General features: G+C 39.3%; 1 protein-coding gene and 1 long non-coding RNA gene across 2 annotated transcripts in view; one reads left to right on the top strand and one right to left on the bottom strand.

The window, feature by feature from the left end:
- Window positions 1-20,037, bottom strand: part of HUNK (hormonally up-regulated Neu-associated kinase) — a 53,907-nt gene that overhangs the window by 25,793 nt on the left and 8,077 nt on the right. Inside the window, exons 2-3 of the mRNA XM_083438822.1 lie at window positions 7,039-7,331; window positions 1,451-1,506 (exon numbers count right to left, since the gene is read on the bottom strand). Coding sequence (XP_083294948.1) covers window positions 1,451-1,506; window positions 7,039-7,331 — 349 coding nt within the window. The remainder of the gene's footprint in view (window positions 1-1,450; window positions 1,507-7,038; window positions 7,332-20,037) is intronic.
- LOC310676716 lies at window positions 13,098-17,057 on the top strand. Its single transcript, XR_014510696.1, has 3 exons — window positions 13,098-13,175; window positions 16,531-16,749; window positions 16,929-17,057. It is a non-coding gene; the product is annotated as an uncharacterized lncRNA (long non-coding RNA).

The raw sequence follows: 20,037 nt of genomic DNA, 5'->3' as shown, positions 1-20,037 counted from the left end.
CTCATTGCTGCTAGAAAATGTGTAGGCATAGAATTAAATACATAAACAGATGTTCTGCTAAGGGGAATATTTCCCTATCAATGCCCACAACTAGCATTAATGGGAGCTATAAACAGATAGTAGAATAAGATGAGTAATCTATGGTGTCTGCAAAATGTGGATGAACAGTGCTCTGAATGAAGTTGATAGGCAGTTGAAGAATCAATGGGCCATTGACAAATTAGATATAAATATAAAAGGCTTCTCAACCAGTTTCACATTCTATTTCTGCAGATGAGTAAGCCAATCATATGGAGTGGGTGGGGTTTTGCCCGATGCTGCGAGGCTAAGGCTGTGTTCACACAACAGTGTATTTCATTTCCACAATGTTACCTAATTGTTAATTGCTGCATTATATTTGAGCATTCACATGACATAAAAGCCACTTCCAGAAATGTAACACAATATAGCACAAGTTTAGTACTCATCTATGTGTAACTGACTTCCAGAAAATAATCCATTTGCAAATAAAACAGAGAGGCAAAACTTTCTTAGAACTGAAACTCTCAAATCCACACATTAAAAAGCAATGGTATGGTGGTAGAAGGATGTTCACACTCCAACTATATTTGCAATGATATGCCATTATGCATGCTCAAATTTTAGACTCTCTGTTCTTAAAAACACCATGCGATCCATGCTTCCAGGAACAGAGCCCAGATGCTGCATTTGTCTGTAGTAAAAGTAGTGATTAGGGGCCGAGAATACACATTATTAAGACTACATGTGCATGCAAGTACATGAAAACAAGCATCAACCATTTCAACTGTTTAATTTTCAGGGACTGTTAATCATATTAAAAATGGCATTTCCCCATATTGCTTTAACCTCTCCATCGTTTTGTAAAAACAATGTTGACATCCCTTGTGAAAATGGCTTTTATTACCACAATTTTATGAGGAAGTATAGCTTACTGAAGTCAGCAACTGGTAAAAACTTACTGGTGGAATCTGTCTCCCGAGTGAGAGATAGGAGGGGAGTGTGTACACCCTAGGTGACAGATAGAGGTGATTTGATGGATGTTTTTTCTGTTTTTTGTCATAGGGTGAAATGACATTCCTAACATATATCCATTGTGATTGATTTGTACTTTGTAATTTTGCCCATATGGAATAACGGTTGGAGTGTTGGACTATGATCTGGGAACTGAGATTCAAATTCCCAATCAGCCATGAAGCTCACTGGGTGACCTTGAACCAGTCAACACCTCTTAGCCTAACCTACCTCACAAGGTTGTTGTAAGGATGAAATGGGGAGGAGAACCAGTATACCACCTTGAGCTCCTTGGAAGAAAAGGTGGCATATAAATCTAATAGCGTGTGTGTGTGTGTGTCATTGCCACGCAGAATGTTTTGGGACATATATTATAACAAAAATACTAGTCAACAAAATTGCAATAAGAGTTTCATACCAATAAGCTTGATATTGTTGTCGTCATCAAGCAAGAGATTTTCTATCTTCAAATCTCTGAAACAGACAAACATGTTTAATGAGAATGCAGGCCTTCAAGCTTTTGATATTTTCAAAGTTTCAGTAACCACTGTCATTTTCCACGTGCATCAGACCATTATTAGGATCTTAATGTTATGCTATAGAGATGATCGAGTTGTAGTCCAATGTAGTTACCATGCGGGTACACTTGGTCTAATATATGTGTTGGGGCACAATCCATCAAACAGTTCTATTCCACAAAACTGACTGGAATTAATGAGAGTTGCTCCGGAATATTGCGGCTGGGAAGTCTAGTGGTATTTTCCTGCATTGTGGTATGTGTCATGAAACCATATTAGACAGTCTCCATTTGAAAAAACACGAGAACAGACAGTTTTTGTACAGAAAAAAGAGTTTTAAAGGCTATGTATATTTGATTTATGCTATCAAATGATATTTACTGGGTCTAGTCTTCTGCATGGAAAAGAAATACAGGCACAATAAGGCTGAAAAACATATATCACCATAACGTAAGTGGAAGAAGGAAAATGGTTCACTGACTTCAAAGCATAGTTTGGTATATTTGTGGCCTTGTGCAGTTAAACTGCATTCCTAAGGCAAACCTATGTAAGAAAAGCCAACTTTGCATTTCAAAAAGAAGCAAATCTCAGTGCTGCAGAATTCTGACATAAATATTGCACTAGCCATCACACTGTACTTAAAATTAGTTGGCTGAATGCTTCTAGAGATCAAGCAATGGGTGCCAAGAAACAAAATCTAAGATGCCTGGAATAACTGTACTTGAGGGGTGCTATCAGAGACTTTCAAATGTTTTTGTCATTGTTTGCATTTTATTTCCATGGCCTCTGCAATGTTCAAAATGCTTTACAATCACTATCTCTGTCATCCTCGTAACAACCTACCTGAGGGCCTATTAATGTTACCTCTTGGAACAGAACAAGTTGCCAAAAATGCCTAAGCATTTGACAACCCTGCTAACACTTTGTGTTACATAGCAAGAAGGAGCAAGGCCAAACTGAATGTTGTAGAGGTTTAATGCATCAACTTTAAAAAATGCATATAGCAACAGCTGTGGGGAGGGGGGGAGATGCTATCAAGATTGCACCAGGCATGGATGAGGAAATTTAACTTTTCCTCCCCTGGTGATATCCAAAGGAAAGTATCTCTTCTGAAGTTGCTATGTGCATTGGAAGGAAAGCCCACATTGGGGGCAACTTCAGAAGAGACACTTGCAAGTTGTGTACCCTCTTCTTTTAGAGTACCTGCAAATAGGCTTCATCAGCTGTAAACAGCCACTCATTGAGATTCAGAACTTCAAAAAGTCTCACACTTTTTGAAGTGAGAGTCAGGATGGTTTAAATACCTCAGCAATGCTTCAGAGGTGATTAGAAAGTTCTTTATTGACTATGGGCAACCATGTGAATTGAAAGTCATAACAAACAAACAGAAGAACGTTATTGTTGTACCGTATGATCTATAAGGAAAGATATATTTGACATTATCCACCAAGGTCTAACCAAATGCCATGAGTGACCCAAGCAGACAGTATGGTAACATGGTGAATAACAAAATAGATGTATTTGGAAAGAATCAGGAATGTCCTATGACTAGTTGTTGCCTACATTTTCAACTGGTGTGTCCTCCAAGTCTTCCATTACATGGCCCAATGGGGGAAACTTGGGCTATTATCAGACAGAAGAGGCTGTCTGGCAGCACCTATGATGCAGAGAATGATATATGAAAAGGTAATTCTTAGTCCCTTTTACAGATAGGAAATGAAGATGGAGGGATAGTGGCTTGTCCAAGATGATACCATGGAGGTACAGCATTCAGACTTTGATCTCTTACATCCATATGCTATTATAGCTCACAAAATACAGAAATGTGTGTATTTTAACATCTCCCAAAGCATTGCTTAATAACCAAATTCAAGGTGATATGCATCTAGTTCCACATTGAAAGAAATAGTGGAAAAAACAGATACACAGGAAGCTGTCTTTGCAACTGGTACATTATTAAATTCCTTTCTCTGACATTCTGACAGTAATTGCACTGAATAGGATTGAATTTGGTTAAAATTACTTTAAAAGGGTTGTTGAGAATTTCCTGTGGGATGCTATTGCAAGCACCAAAGCCTTAACTTCATTGTCTTTGTTGTTCTTACTCCCTTAGGAAGCTTAATGCTCATCCTGTTTTTGACAGCATGAAGGCCTCTGTAAATATCTTCTAAAAAGAAAAGGCTTCCCATATATTGCCATTTGAGATTGTTTTCTTGCTGTCAGACAAAGAGACAATGACTGCTATCTAATTCTGATTTGAGATTGATGCTTCTATGGCTTCAACAATGAACAAACCGCAGGCCAAAGTTTACAGACCTTCTCAAAATGACCCCACAGAGCCAGGACAGGCATCAGAAATGACTGCTTGGTAAGAGCTTTTGGCTGTAAAAAGGATGTACAGTATTCTTAAAACGGGGTTCTCAATCTGGCATTACAAACTTCATTAGGTCAAGGGGAAAATCAGCCAAACTTCCTCAAACGTTGCTAGAACAAGACAAACACAGACTGACAGTCCTGGAATCATCTTTTGCAATATAATCTGGCAACAAGCAATCCAAAAGAGCATGAAGAAGGCTACAGTACCCATCTTACATGCAATAAAGTCCAATTAATGATGGAAGACCCTAGGGAAGCCAATAGCTCCCAAACAAAATGACTGCACATGGTGACTGTGTTAAAAGGAGCAGCCCTGGGCTCCTTTAGAAGGAATGGCAGGGTAGAAATAAAAAAGAGGAGCTACTCTGGGATGCCTAGTGCTTTGGCACCAAAACAGATTCTGAGAACATAACAAGCCCTGCTGCAGCTGACTAAAGGCCCATATAGTCCAGCATCCTATTCTCACAGTGGCCAACCAGATGTCTATGGGAAGCTGACAAATAAAAGCACGCTTCCCGCTCCGCAACTGATATTCAGAGGCCCTCAATCTCCAACACTGGGCACAGAACACAATCATCACTACCAGCAGCCTCTGCTTATCCTCCATCAATCTGCCTATCCCCCTTTTAAAGCTGTCCAAAGCTATCCACACTGAACACACAGAACCCAAACAAAAACAAACCATGGGGCAATCTGCACATGACAGGAACCCATGAATTTCTTTTAAAGATATTGGTAACCTCACGTCATCTCTTTGGGAAAAACACCCAGGGAGGACTGAATTTTGTGGACAAACATCAGGAATTAGCTAGGTAAACCCTCCTTTTGGGTTCTGATTTACAGCCTTTGATTGTACTTCACTGTTAAAACTCCCAAAACAGAAAATTAGAAAAGCAATTTGGTGTAATGTTTGCCCCATTGTCCCTTTGAGTTGTTGGGAACGGGAAGGTGAAGCAGTGGGCTCATGTAGTGTAGGAAGAGCTTACACTCCACTGGCAACTCTCTGTTCCCTCACAAGAAAACAGGATTCATATTATGTCACGGCTAAAATGGCCGCTGTTTCTTTAATGCGAATAAAGCTGGGTCAGCATGACTCAGCGGTCTGCACCAAGTTGTATATATAGAGTGAGAAATGTTAGTTTGGTGGCTGGAGGTTGGGTTGGTTGGTTAGTGCTGGTGTGTATAGTTATTCAGTCGTGTTTTGCACAAAGACTTTTAAGAATTAAACTCTGCAAGGATATTCTTTTGTGCCGACAAGGGTCCGAGGACCAGGCTGAGGAGACAAAGGGAGGTCAGAACCCTTTCCTCCTTTTTTTGCTTTTTACAAACACTGACATATTATGTGAAGCCGCGGCTTTGAAATGACGAGCTCACGACCCAGAAAATTGCTGGATACTGGTGGACTGGCTACTAGGTAGCATAAGTGAGAGTTTACAGAACACAGGCTGTGTTCACACATCATTCTAAGTCAAACCACGGTTTAACATGAATGCATGAATGTGCTGGCTCCCAGGGAGGAGACTGCTTCCATTTTATTCCTCCTCAATTCTTTCAACTCAACACAACATGGCAGCTAAGATTTGGCTGAGTGTGTCATCTGAATGTGGGACTGTGCTTAAAACTCTCTCCTCCTTAACCATGATCTGCAGCCAAGAACAAACCTTGGCTAGATATCATGGTTAAGAAGAGAGCATAACCAAAATCCCATGTCTGGATGACACACTATGCCAAGCATCGACTTAACTAACACAGCACACTAAAAACTAAGAGGACTAGAAAGGAGAATCAGTATGTTCAGGCAGTCTCAGTAAGCCACAGTTTAGCTTACAGTGTGACATGTGAACCAGGCTACTATAGCTCAGAAGGTTAAGGAGGTTTCACTTTTAGGCCAAGTACTGAAAATGACAGGCAGGACAAAAGAATAATTATTTCCTTAGCTGAAGAGTTGGATATCTTGAACACTTCTTTTAACCTTAAAATACCAAGTATTTTCATATGACAGTAAAATTTTCTATAGCTGAATTCAAGGTCATAAAAGTTTTAAGGTTCTTCAATAATTACAATTCACTATTTTCAATAACATGACTCATGTTGATAAGATGACTGAATTTAATCACTTCTCTCTCTCAATCTAATTATTTACCTACTTTACCACACAAGGACAAATAATTTGTGATAGAGCCGGCTGAATAATATCTCTAATGAATTTGATTTTGTTGTTGTTGGTGGAAGTCCTTACCTGTTCTGTTAAACAAGCTCAGAGATCATATTGTAATAGGTACAGAAGCAAGAAATTCCATCCCGCAAGAACAGCCATGTCTTGTTTATCATAAAGAGAGAATGTGAACACCTACAGATCACAGATGTGCAAGTGCTGTTATTTTTAGAGCTGATTTAAAATAACTTCATCGCCAACTGCACTTAAGGCAAGAATGAATTGTGACTTTCTAAAACATGGATTTAGCACTCCTTTTTAAAGGGTCCGTTATAATTAAAATAATAGCAAACTGCTTGAATTGATAGGTGACACATAGTGCTTGCACACTTTTAGAGCCTGCCTATAAAGCAACTCTCTACATACACTCCTGGCTGGATATTGTGCCAGTCAACTAAATCACACAAAGCAGAAAAGATAGGTATATAATTTAACCATTGAGGTTGCCTTTTCTGCCATTAAGTCTTTCAAACTGGATTGCAGCCCATAGTTAAAACAAAATATAATTTTAAAAAACACTTAAAATTAACCAGTGAACTAACTAGAGTTTATTTTTTTAAAAAAACACTGGCGTATCAAGAATTAGCAACAAATTGTAAACAAATAAAATCGGAGTCCACAAAAGTTCTGTTGCAAAATGTACATTTTAACCAACCACCTGAAACTCTGAACTGAAGAAGAATGATACGATTTCCCTTGGGAAGACTTTTACATACAAGCTCCATCTTGTTTTATTTATAACTGCCACTGCTTAATTTATGTAACGACAGATTGATTTTATTAAACTCTTGTTTAATAGTTGCTAAATGATATTTGCATCAGTGAATGTAAAGATCTCTGTGAAGCCATGGTCTTCAAAAAGCAGAACACTCATGTTAAACAAATAAGCAAGCTCACCTGTGAACCACCCCTGCACGATGTAGGTGTTCAACAGCCAGGATAAGCTGCCGGATGTATTTGCGTGCTTCATGCTCTTCTAGCCGCTTTTTCTCATAGATTTTGTGCATCAAGTTGCCCCCTGGGCACAGCTCCATAACAAGGTAGTAGCTGTTTTCCGTTTCCAAGATATCCAGCAGCTGAGCAATGTAAGGGTGTCGGATCATCTGCTGGATCTGTCCCTCCCGCCTCAGATTCTTGGTAACATAGGTGTCCTTTTTGGCTCTTTTCTTATCAATAACTTTCACTGCCACCTGATGGGAAAGAAAGACAAGCCATAGTTATTATTACTATTCTTGTTATTACTCCTAACTCCAACTGTTCAATCATAACATTAACCTGAAAAAAGGGGAAAAAACACAGAAAGGAGGAACTGGATGGGGGGAAGTGAGAGCTGAATTATACGAATATAATCTTAATCCTCCAGTGATGCGGTCTTAACATGTATGGTGTTTGCTTTAAACAATTTTCAATGTTGTGTTTAAAGTTGTTGTTCCTACCCTGGGACCTTATGGTGAAAAGTGGCTAGTACATTTATAAATATTATTATTAATATTAATATTACTGTACCTCCAAATGCAATACTAATTTAATTATGTCCAACACAGTTGTGTAAGAAGGAATTTGTGACTTCTAAGCAATCCAATTGGGGCCCAGGTGGCGCTGTGGGTTAAACCACAGAGCCTAGGACTTGCCGATCAGAAGGTCGGCAGTTCGAATCCCTGCAACGGGGTGAGCTCCCGTTGCTCGGTCCCAGCTCCTGCCAACCTAGCAGTGTGAAAGCACAAAGTGCAAGTAGATAAATAGGTACCGCTCCAGCGGGAAGGTAAACAGCGTTTCCGTGCGCTGCTCTGGTTCGCCAGAAGCGGCTTAGTCATGCTGGCCACATGACCCGAAAGCTGTCTGCAGACAAACGCCGGCTCCCTCGGCCAATAAAGCGAGATGAGCGCCGCAACCCCAGAGTCAGTCACGACTGGACCTAATGGTCAGGGGGTCCCTTTACCTTTAAGCAATCCAATGCTAAGCTTTTGGTGGTCAGCAGAACCCTCAAAAGCAAAACCTACAGTACTTAATTCCTACCATATTGAATGTTATTTTTCTAATTTACACAAATAAGTAAATGTGAGGTATCCAACAAATATCCTTTTATTTTAAATTGACTTCTGTATCTTGATTCCAATTATTTAATTACTAAGCATTTGCATTTACATAACCTAAAAGCAGATTTCTAGGTCACAAGCATCTACTGATGTTTATTGTGACATCTGTGGTATGAGCAGCAAAAGAATTATGCTAATAACCATTCGTCTTTCGCAGCCTATTTCTTCAGAGTCCTATGGCAAAGGAAATGATCATACCTTGCAAATGAGATCTATTAGCTCATTGTTCATTACTGCCAGCTTATTAGAATGGAAAAGGGAACTCGCTGTTCTTTCATGCTGTTGAGCTTTGCACTGAAATCAGTTTAAAAGGTTCCTGCCCATACAAAACAAAATCCAAAGTGGTGAAGACTCTTAGTTTAGTGGTAGGGCACATAGTCTTCATGCGAAAAGTCCCACGTTTAATCCCCAGCATCTCCAAATGGGACTCTAGCTTTGATGGACCCCAGACAACCTATCCTCTGGCAGGCCAACCTACATAGCTGCAACAGAAATGTTTCAATCAGTGCTGGTGCCTGGGTCTAACTACCCTTTCCCATGATGCTTCTGACCATTGCGGAACACTGACATGATGGCTGGATTCAGTTACATGAGGCACTTTTTGGAATTCTTGTTAATTACACGTTTCTTCAAGTATAACACTTTTAGGCCAAATCTATCATCCCAATGTCAAGTCTACATTACACTTAATGTTCTTTTCCTTGTCAACTTATAAGATCTCTTGTTCTTTTCAACAATAACCCTCACTATATCTACATTTAATAACACTGCCCAAACTACAGGATCACCCTGATTTCAATAGCCTTTTCCAGAAAAGCTGCTGAGGTGATGACAATAAACATTAGTTCAAACAAGAAAAGTAGCTCTCAGAAGCAGCCTCCAGGATACAGTTGACAGAAAAGGAGCAGATGAGTTGCTGATGTGGAAGACTCAATGGCAGCTTACACTCCCAGTGCTTCCAGTTTTCTATGCCTGAGAATAAGTGATTAATATTTCTATGTCCAGCGTGAAAAGTTGCCTGGGGGAAACTAATGGAAAGGGGATGGGCTGGCCAGGCCAGCTGACAAGGCCTGCAAAACTGAGCAATAATTAGTTTTAACTAGATAACACAAAGGTCAAGCAATGCTCACAAGGCAGCTGCACGATGGAAATTAACATTTGCAAAAATGCCAGGAAGCAACATATCACTGTGTTGAAATGAGGTAGTTTGGTTACAACTTAAAAGACTGAAAATCACAACTTCTTTTGCACTGTTAAATGTGGAGTGAGGGTAGATTCAGGCAACCAGGAAATACTAAACCCCCATGTTCACATAGAGAGGCATTGTAGAAGTTCCCACATGGTTAACAGTCATCTGAATCCACTGTCTTAAACCAAAAAACTGAATGTGCTTTTCTCCCAATGAAGTTAGAACAATAACTCAGATTAGCATAATGTGTTTAAACAAGCCATCCTTAAGGATTAGTCTGCTGAGGACAAATTAATTCATGCATATTGAAAGGTTGTTTCCTGTTGGCAGAATAGGAAATACCACTTGCAGGCGGAAACAGAAAAGTAGTGTTGGTTTCCCCCAGGATTGAAAGACACAGGAAGAAACAGAAATCTGTTGTTTGAAGTGCTTTATGAATCACATCTCTCCCATACCAACAAGTCATCCCTACCTCATTGAATATAACAGTTCATTGTTGAACACCACTAAGAGGTGAACTACATGTTACATGCATGCAACAAAGAAAGCCCCGACAGTTTTTTTAAAAATAAAAAGCAATCTTAACATTCACATTGTTTTAAAACCTATTACAGTTGTTCTTATTGTACAATTGTAAATAGCCTCAAGACTTAAGTGAACAGCAATAAATTAATAAAATAATTTTGATGGGGGGGGAGGGGAGCTGAACTGGCTCTGGTCGGTGGAGGCAACCAGGGCGGGGTGGTTTGTAAGACCCAATAATCACAGAAATGTGTCTTCCACCTCAAGGCACAACCTTGCAGTTTCCTTATTTAAACCCATCTGGAACATTTGCTAAGGAGTGGAGAAAACACAACAGCTTTCCTACCACCTACAAAACTCCAGAACCCAACGTAGGATTCTTCCACCAACTTTTGCTCTTAATTACTAATATGATTACAGTACAATTAACTGAATTAAAATTGTTTGCAAAATCAAAGTATTAAAATGTATTAATAACAACTGAAATTGAAGCAGGTGTGCATAGGTGATAAATGCCTGAAAACATAGGTCTGTTAGTTTAACATCCTAAAAATGGCACTCAGAATACTTCCAGATGAGGACTTAGTATGCAAATGGATCATTCAGTTATCTCAAACAGATAGTTGTGTTTCTTACTAATCGGATTTTGCCTGGAAAGGGAAATGCAGACGAAATGGGAAAATATGAGCTGGTATCTGAATGCTAATGATGCCATGTGGATGCAGGAAAAAACCTGCATGCATGAAGAACACAATAGGCATCCATCTAGAACCACGCTTAGACAATTTGCTGTATTCTTTTACCGCTCAATCCTATGCATGTCTACTTGAAAATAAGCCTAACTGCGTTTAATGGGGCTTATTCCCAATAGAAATGGAAACAACTTTCCATGTATGGTATCATACCCCAATACAACCTTGTGCCCACCAGACTGCTCTTTACACATAGCTGTTTCATCTGCATCACAATGCTTTGATGAGGGGGCTGAACTAAAAGTAGCACTTATTTCTTAGAAGTTATGGTGTGCTTGTACATAATAAATGCATATGAGCTAATTAATTTTGCCTCACAAGTCTGTTGCAAAGTTCAACTGGGTAGGAGAAGGGCAAGGCTGAAAGTTTTTTTAAAACAACAACAACAACTTGGCTTATTTAGACCATTTTTCTTTAATCCTGCTCTTTGTAAACACCCCATGGTGCTGGGAGCTCCTTCTCCTTATATGCTTTATGTGCAACTCTGGTTTTACTTCCAATAAATAATTCAAGTCCTGGCGTTCGTAAAATATCCTGCTGGTGGGAAACAAAACACCAGCTCCCACAATTAATTGAGAAAAGGCTTTAAAAAGCAGAGACAAGTTTACTGTAAAGCTGAACTTCAGTGGTATGGAAAATCACTGAAAGCAGTTGAGCTTTATAAAGAGCCCAAATCCTTATGTAGAACCTGGGGTGTGTTTTTTTGCAGTGTAAATGTCCATTTCTCTTTACAACTTTTCCTGAGAAGTCCCAGAGTCTTCTAGTTAAAGTATACTGTAATCTGAATGCATATAAATGTAGCTGGGAATTTCTTTTACAAAAAAGCACCCTCCCTAATATTTACCAGTACTGTACTGTGTTATTTTCTCATATGGCAAATCCAAATGATTACAGGATGTTAGTTTACCATTTTCAGTGCCCTGAAGTGGGCATGAAAAACTCTGCCTTGCAGGGACAGCAAGGATTGCTAGGGTACGGTGGGATGCTTTACTGTACCACTGGAGAAGCCTGAGAAACAGGAGAACTTCTCCACAGCTTCAAGGAAATAGGTCAATGGACTTTCCCAGAAACTGGAGTGAAGTGTGGTGCTCCAAAAAATCAGTCTGTCTGGCTTGAGGGCCTACAACCCATTGGTTATAGAGGAGCATCAAGGGAAGACTTAGGATTCGGAGAAGCACATGGGGAAAGGACCAAAATAAATGGCTGGAAGGGAATTGTCACTGATGCACATTGGCCATACAAATGATCTCTGATTCATGTAAGGGAGTTAGTGCTTCATCCAGTTTGGGTGTGTACAGGTGTACTATGTTATAATTAGCAGGCAGGGCGAGTATACATGTACCATTCACAACAGAGATGTACTTTTCCCAGCTGTGGTGAATCTTTAAATAATAACACTTTTTCAGATTTTCACCTAAAAATTAGGTTGGATAGCGCACAGAGCACAGCAACCAAGATGATCAAGGGTCTGGAAACCTAAAATAAATATCTTCTTATTGAAAGATTCCCCATTTTTCCTTTCATGTCTCATGATTATAAAATAGAAAATCCCCGAAGCCTAAGATCTGAGGGCAAAACCTAAGGTCAGATTCCTCAGATGCTTGTCTAACCATGTACCAGTTCATGATTTTATGACAGTGTAAACCAATGCTTAACTTTAAGATTAGGCTGCTTTTTAAGATTAGACTGTAATGCTTTACACATCAGGATAAAATGACTCCATTCCCCTGCACAATCTCCCCCCAGATTCTCTTACAAAATGATGTCATATCATCAAATACTTAAAAAAATTATTCAATGCACATTAGATTTGATGACACATTTACATTCACCAGCAAATACCTTTTTTGGTTTCAAGGATTTCAAAACTGAGGTGCACATTAGATTTGATGGCGCATTAGACTCAAGTAAATACAGTGGCACCTCGGGTTAAGAACTTAATTCGTTCCGGAGGTCTGTTCTTAACCTGAAACTGTTCTTAACCTCAAGCACCACTTTAGCTAAGGGGGCCTCCCGCTGTCGCCACACGATTTCTGTTCTCATCCTGAAGCAAAGTTCTTAACCTGAGGTACTATTTCTGGGTTAGCAGAGTCTGTAACCTGAAGTGTCTGTAACCTGAAGTCTCTGTAACCCAAGGTACCACTGTACAGTATTATTGCTGATAGGAGCAGATCAGGACAGAAATCCAAATACAGTGCAAGCTGCTAAATTTATCATCACAGCTCTATGTTTCTATGACATTGTGCCAAATTGTCAGATTCAGTCATAGTAATTTGGAGCAGACCTGAGTGAAGAATGCAGCCTCCAGGTCCGCTCCCCAAGCCCTGCCACAGGCCGCCACAGATAGGCTGGATTTGATATACTGGCCACCCATGATGCTCTGTGGCTCTGTGGAAGCTTCCAATGGCCAAAACAACATGGCAAGGCTTTGGAGGCGCCGCAGCAAATCGCAACAGCTGGCCACCCTGAAATCAAGTAAGTGGCCCTTCTAGCACTGAAATTTGTTTGAATGTTGCATGTTTCCCCTCTCCAGCTCTAATCAAACATCTACTCCATTTCCCCCAGCCCCATTTTAAATAGGGGTAGATAGTGGCCCCTACTCTCATCCACTGCACGATCAATGGACAGCATATTGTCATCTCTGAATCGGAAGTTCAAACTATCTCACAAGCACTGAAATTCAGTCGCAGTGGAAATCTCCATCCCATCTGTTTTATTGTACAGTAAACACTAACTGAGTGAGTGGAGGCTTATAGTTAAAAGCTGCATCTTCAGATTTAATCATTTAAGGATGGAACTATTCAAGGATTAGAGATGGTGTCAGATTCATTTGGTATTTGTTCTTTACTGCTTGTTCTGGTAATTAAAAAGACTGAAGGACACAAAACAGAACATTTCAATGCAGCCTACAAAGCTTTTTTTCAAAAAACCACACACGCACACACACAACCAACCCTGAGGTTTATAAGTTTAAGAAAAGGATTTTCAAACCAAATCCATGTCTTGAAATAGATCAACACTTTCCCCAAATAAAAAAGGGAAATCCTTCAGTGCAAGTTGCCAGGCTGTGAACTGTGTACACACAGCTGTAACTACTCTGTTCCCAAGAGAGGTGGGATTCAAAGGAATGTTCTTTTACTGCTTCAAGATAACATTTCTTGCATTACAAGCCAAATTTGGTAAGGCACTTAAACATGAGCCTTACTTTAATTTCAGGAGTAGTGCCAGTGAAATGGAAGCAATTTAAGTGACTCCCATACTTTCTGTAAGGGCAGTTCCCATGACTCAATAGATGAGTTGTGAACGTGTGTTAGAATGTAAGAAATGACTTGCTGGATTAGAACAAAGGACAATGAAGTTCAGCACCTTGCCTCCAACAGTGATCAGTCAGATGCCCTTACAAAATTCACAAGCAGAACATTCCCTGCTGTTTGTTCTTTGCATTTGGCGACCATAACACATGATTATTCTGTGCAGTACAGTACTTCTACTTCTTTCCTCAAGGCTTAACGTTTCCCAAGCCCTCCAATTACAATATTTTGTTTCTAGGAAAATTCTATTCACCCCCCACCCCATAGAGTATTTATTGCATATATGACTGCTGTGTAGAATGAGGTAGTATGAGCATTATGGGTATTTGCTGGATTTGACATAATTTGTGATTAGTGACAATTTGCTCACCCATGGTCACCTTTCAAATAAATTGTTTATTTACTGCTCTTTTACATGATAAGGCTTAAACAATCCACACTTACCTATGAATATGTCATTCCACTACTGCAGCACACAACAGTAGGATTGCTTATGTAGCCATTCAAAAAGAATGAAGAGATAAACACCAGCAAGGTTACTTCTACCACAAAAATATTTGGCACTTTGGAAGCTTTTTCTTTCTTAAAATTATATGAAGACTAGAAGCCCATCTCCCTCATTGCTAGGGTGTGTATACTCTCATAACTTTTTTAAGGTGGTAGACAAGAGTACAGCTAATCAACCCCCGCCCGCTGTTGCACATATCCAAGTTTTGTGATACAGCTCTCTCTTTAAAAATACACAAAATGCCTAGAAAGCACCATTTCAAGAAAACACACTCAGAAATATATTTAAAAGGTTAAAAGCAAAATGCATTCCGATTTACATATTCTTATATGTAGATAGGAGAGAATCTTTCATGATTTTTGAAAGAACAAACTACTGTTCAATGCAGAAACACAATGGAATAAAAAATCAATGAATCAAAAAATGGAAAGAATATTTCCATTCAAATGCATTTGCCTTCAAATATAAATTGCAACAAATTTTAAAATATGTAATTATTAAAATATGCAGTCAACAACAGACACACATGCATCCCATAAAATCATTTATCTAAAATCTAAATAATAGTCATTCAAGTCAATGAAGTCACATGCATTCACAATGCTTTCTCTAGCATTAAACTTTGGTAAAGCCAAAGGTTTCTACTTTATCGCTGACTTCATTGTTGTTGTTATATTATTCCGATAAATATTATTTCATTCTGCATGCACAACAGAACCTGCAATTCTTTGTTTAGGGCAGAGTTCGCTAATCCTGCACCCACGGGCACCAGATTGGTGTCAGCCCTGCTAGAAAGAAAGATATTGGGCAAATTAGAGTGGTGTGGCTACCTTGCATATTTTTCCTAGTGCTGAAGAATGTTCCCTATTGTTGTTAGACAGCAACAGCAATAGCATCATTGTGTGTGTGTGTGTGTGTGTGTGATGATCTCCATAATCGGGACCAACAGGATACAGCTGACTTCCTATGGTAAGCATAAGGCTGTTGGGAGTGGTTGTCTCTCTAATTTTGTGTTATGCTACAGTCCCCATGGCAGCCATTTTGTTACTGGTGCCGCCATCACTATCAAAATTTGAAATGTGCCCACTAGGTTGGCAATCCCTGTTTTAAGTCGTTAAAAATCCCTTCTAAGTTACCAGGCTATGCTAACAACCTTCCCCTCACGACAAGTGTCCATTCCTTCTCTCTCTCTTTAAAGTGGGAGACAGGAGAATTACTACCCCCACCCAGCCCTGAAGCAAGAATTACGTTTCTCATATTATAGTATCAGCAACAGAAATTTAACATCTGAAGTAAGTTAATTTGCTCAATAATTCACCAGATATTTTCCAAACAAGGATTTTGGCATTACATAAATAATGTGAAACATGCATGCTCCTTGTGCCATTAAAAACTAGAAATCCAGGTTAAGCTTAAAATACTGTTGACAAAGAGGAAAGGAATTTCAATGGGCAGTTGCAGAAATGAATGAGGAGTCTTGTGCATGATTGCTGTGACAGATGAAATACCTGTTAAGACAAGCATGGTCTGTTTCCTTTTGTTGACCAAAGCTGAATACTGTACATAACTGCCCATGAAGTAAATCAGGTTTCCAACTGCTATAAAACAGAGGTTTTTCTGGTCCTTTTAAGTTAGATGAACTAAGAAAACACAGAGCTCAAATAAAGCCAAACAAAAGTAATGCCTGGGTCACAAATGTATCCTACCTAGCTGGTTTTGATAATAGAACTAGCCTTTTTAATGTTGCAAATGTCTTCTGTCACAATGAGATAGATGAGACTTCTCAGATTACATGTGGCAAAAAAAAAAAGAAAGCAGAAAACCCATGCCAAGTAATAATGTTATTTTAATAGTCAAGCCTAATGTGAAAATACTTGTTTGCAGAACTTACAAAATGACAACATTAATTGATCTATAAGACAGGATACATGCAAATGTTCCCATTTGAGATGTGGTGTTGAAATGTACATTTAGCTATTCCAAAGCAGTAATGACTCAATGTTCTTTATAGTTTTTCTACAGCAAATGTATGCCATAGCAAAACAGTAGTACTGCTCTTTTGACACACAGGGGATTTCAGTTCTGGTATTACCAGCTATGCTGAATTATGGACTTGGGCAGCAGGATGCTTCAGTTGTGCGCACACAAGCAATCTTCCTCTCACTCTTTTGCCCCAGTGTGCTCCTGTACAATCCAGATGCTCCAAGAGAAACACAGAAATTACTTGCATGTAAGTAGACTGGCTGCCATTTCATGTTGTCAGCTGGGGCATTTGTTCACAAGTATAACTGTTGACAAAGCGGGCTAAAGCTAGGCCCTTGACACAGAAGACGTGAACCTTGCCATGCAAGGAAGTCAACAAGGCTATGTTCCAGTTGTTAATTTGGATCCCATTTTTTTCTTTCTCAGGGAACAGATTAGAAGCTCGAGAGGTAGCATTCTCATTTTGAAATGGCATGTTTCAAGTTGAAGCGAACCTTCTTGAACACATCTGCTGCCAACAAAGGTTCTAATTAAACTGTTTTTATAAGAACCTAACCTGTTTCACTCAAAAAAGTGTGTTATTGATAATGTTCTTAGCACTGTTTTTGTCCAAATATTATTTGAGCATGGGGCTCAAATATCTGATGAGGGCCAAGTTACATGGGAATGTCTTTCCACCTCTTTATAGGCAACTCCCAATTTACGTGGGGGTTATGTTCCAAGGCACCACGTGTTTAAGTGAAATTGCATATATTATAAACACCATTGGAAAAGGCGGCAAAATCAGAAGAGCACTTGAGATCTCATCCTCATGTACACCTCCGTCTTTAAACTTTCCCAGGTATCTGTATGTGACAGACTAGCTGTCATTTCCCAACAGGAGAAGTAAAATGGAGAATGAGACGAATTAGAGCACATTATGCACCTTTGGTGCTCTATGAGCTGAGGTACAGGGTGCCCCCCTCCTGCATTTCTAAGCCAGAAAAGGGCTTGGGCTGAATAAGAAATCATGAGAGAGAAAATTACACAACAACGAGCTTTCTTTCAGGTTTATTTCTCCGTTATACATATATTCACAAATCTGTCCTTCTGCCCCCACTCCATCTTGTCCTTCCAAGCTAAGAAAATCCAGAGGAAAGAGATACAGAAGGCCATGCAAGGAAAAGAGTTCTCTCTCTCATTTTTCTCTTTGGGCAGATGTGTTGGAGAAAGGGGGACAAAGGAAAGTTCTTGCTCCCTCACCCTCCGCACTATACACAACCAGTGACTTTATACAGAATATTTTATGAAGCTTTATAGCAACATTTCAGAATTGACCAATGAATATGTCAGTGTTCTCCCTGGTGTAACTAACTTCAAAAGGACTTCAAACCTAAATGAATCCAGTGGAGGGCATGCTTTAACTAACAAAACATTGATATACAAAAGCATGACTTCAAGAACAGGCATGCAACCTTACACATCATAAAACTGCAAGAAATACAAACACATACAGAAGAAACCAGATGTGATTTTCACATAAGAATTCACCTGGTGTCAATTTAACCTAAACACTGGAATATTTCCACCATCGACCATCCACAAGTGAAATGATTATATGTGCAGGGGGTGGGGAGCTGAGGCTCTACCAATGTTCACTGCTGAAGATACTGTAAATTTGAAAGCAGATTATCTCAAGAGGATAAGTACCTGCCACATGTGCATTAATTCAGTCTACTGCAGAACACGTTGAAAATTTCAGCGGAAAAAACATTAATATGAATTTCCTAGAATCCAGGCTAGGTTTGCAGACAACAGACTTTAGTAGTAAATACCATTTCCCTTTCTAGAAACATGCAGTGTAGGATGACAATTTTAAATAGGCTTGTTACTTGAGTAGCCAAGGAAAGAACTGATTATGTAACAAATAATACACAGGTGACTGCACCTCAGCAGCGTGGTGCTTATCCTGACTTAAACATTAAGCTATTTAAAATTTCCTGCACATGTTACGTCATGCTACCTTACCAAAGCAATAAGCCCTATCCCCTCCCCCACCATACAACCACTGGATGTGTTTTAAAACAACATATGACCTTTCTTGAAATATGACATTTGCACAGATTTAATATATATAAAAATTACAGCATCAATTGTGCCATATTAGACAATATTTCCTGCCACAAGGTTCTATCCTAATGCTGGCAGTTAGTCAGGTTTTCGGAACAAGAATGGCCTCCCATTGAACAGGCAGGGATGCTGCTGTGCACTGGAAGTTTTTGATCCCCATTCCGGCCACCAGGGTGACATAAGTGATTGGTACAGGTGTGTGGCCAGGCAGGCTAGTAAAGGTATTTGTGAACCTATTTGCAAGGCTACAAAACCCAAATGGCTGAACGGGGAATGTTGCTTGTGCAGCAACGTTCTGTAAAACCTCCCACACACTGGTCAGAGTTCCAATGCAACTGAAAAAGCTGTACCCCAAACTTAGGGGACCACTGGTAGGAAACTCTGATTCGATTCAGCAGGTGAAGTTTCTTTGAAAAAGCAGAACTGTGGCAGGCCTGGTTCAAATGCAAAAGCCTCTGGATGCACAGATAATGTACTTTAGATCCCAACAACAACATTCAGACTTGAGATTTCTTTCCCTTCATCCAAATTTGTTGTGTTTGTTCATTTTTAATAGGTCTCAGAAAAAGATAAAAATGTGTTTTTATTTATGTCGAGGCTTATATATCAAACAAGTATCTAGACAGGAAACAAAATACAGCATAAAAATATTTAGTTACATTTCACATTTTACAAACTTGACAGTATCTTTACAAATGAACAAAGAATCAACATTTGACCAGATTTAAGCCCACTTTTGCAGATTTTGTGGTTAATGATAAAATTACAGGCAAATGAGAACTGAAAAGAAGTTACATAAGGCATGGCAATTCTTACTGTGATATAAAGTTATTCATCTCATTTAGTCTGCTTGGGAGGAATGTGCTATCAAAAGATTAAGCATCTGTAACAGGAAACTTGAGTCAGGTGATCAAGTTCCTCACCTACATTGGCCAGCCAGAGGGATGGCAGCTTATACCATTCTTCATCCTAATTTAGTGTAAGAAAATGAGGAGAGAGGAAAAATTCCACTGGTTGTTTTATATGTTTTGCAAAGAATTTGTGCCTAACACTTCCCTTTAAACTGATGGTGAAGAAAATCACACTTTCTTTCTTTAAAAGTGTGTGTACAGGAAGTAACTCGGAGGGAATTACAAAAGGAAAACATGGGAAGATTAAATTTATCCGATGAAACAAAAACAAAGGAGCAAAGACACAATATTACCATTTTTGAAGTGTTACTCATACCATCCAATTTAGTTAAGGGGTTTCTTTCTTACACTCAGGACTTGCCTGTACTGTACCTCCAAAATAAGTTGTCATAGAAACCCTGCCTGGCTTGATTATCCACTTTAAGGCCACTATATTGAGTGTGGTGGATTAAAGCCCAAATGCAAAGGAAAACATGATCACCAGGTCTCACCAATATGCAGTGTCTACACACTGA

This window comes from Podarcis tiliguerta (genome assembly GCF_965153285.1).
Source record: "Podarcis tiliguerta genome assembly, chromosome: 4".
Taxonomy (NCBI): domain Eukaryota; kingdom Metazoa; phylum Chordata; class Lepidosauria; order Squamata; family Lacertidae; genus Podarcis; species Podarcis tiliguerta.
This window is presented reverse-complemented; position numbering and strand designations above follow the sequence as displayed.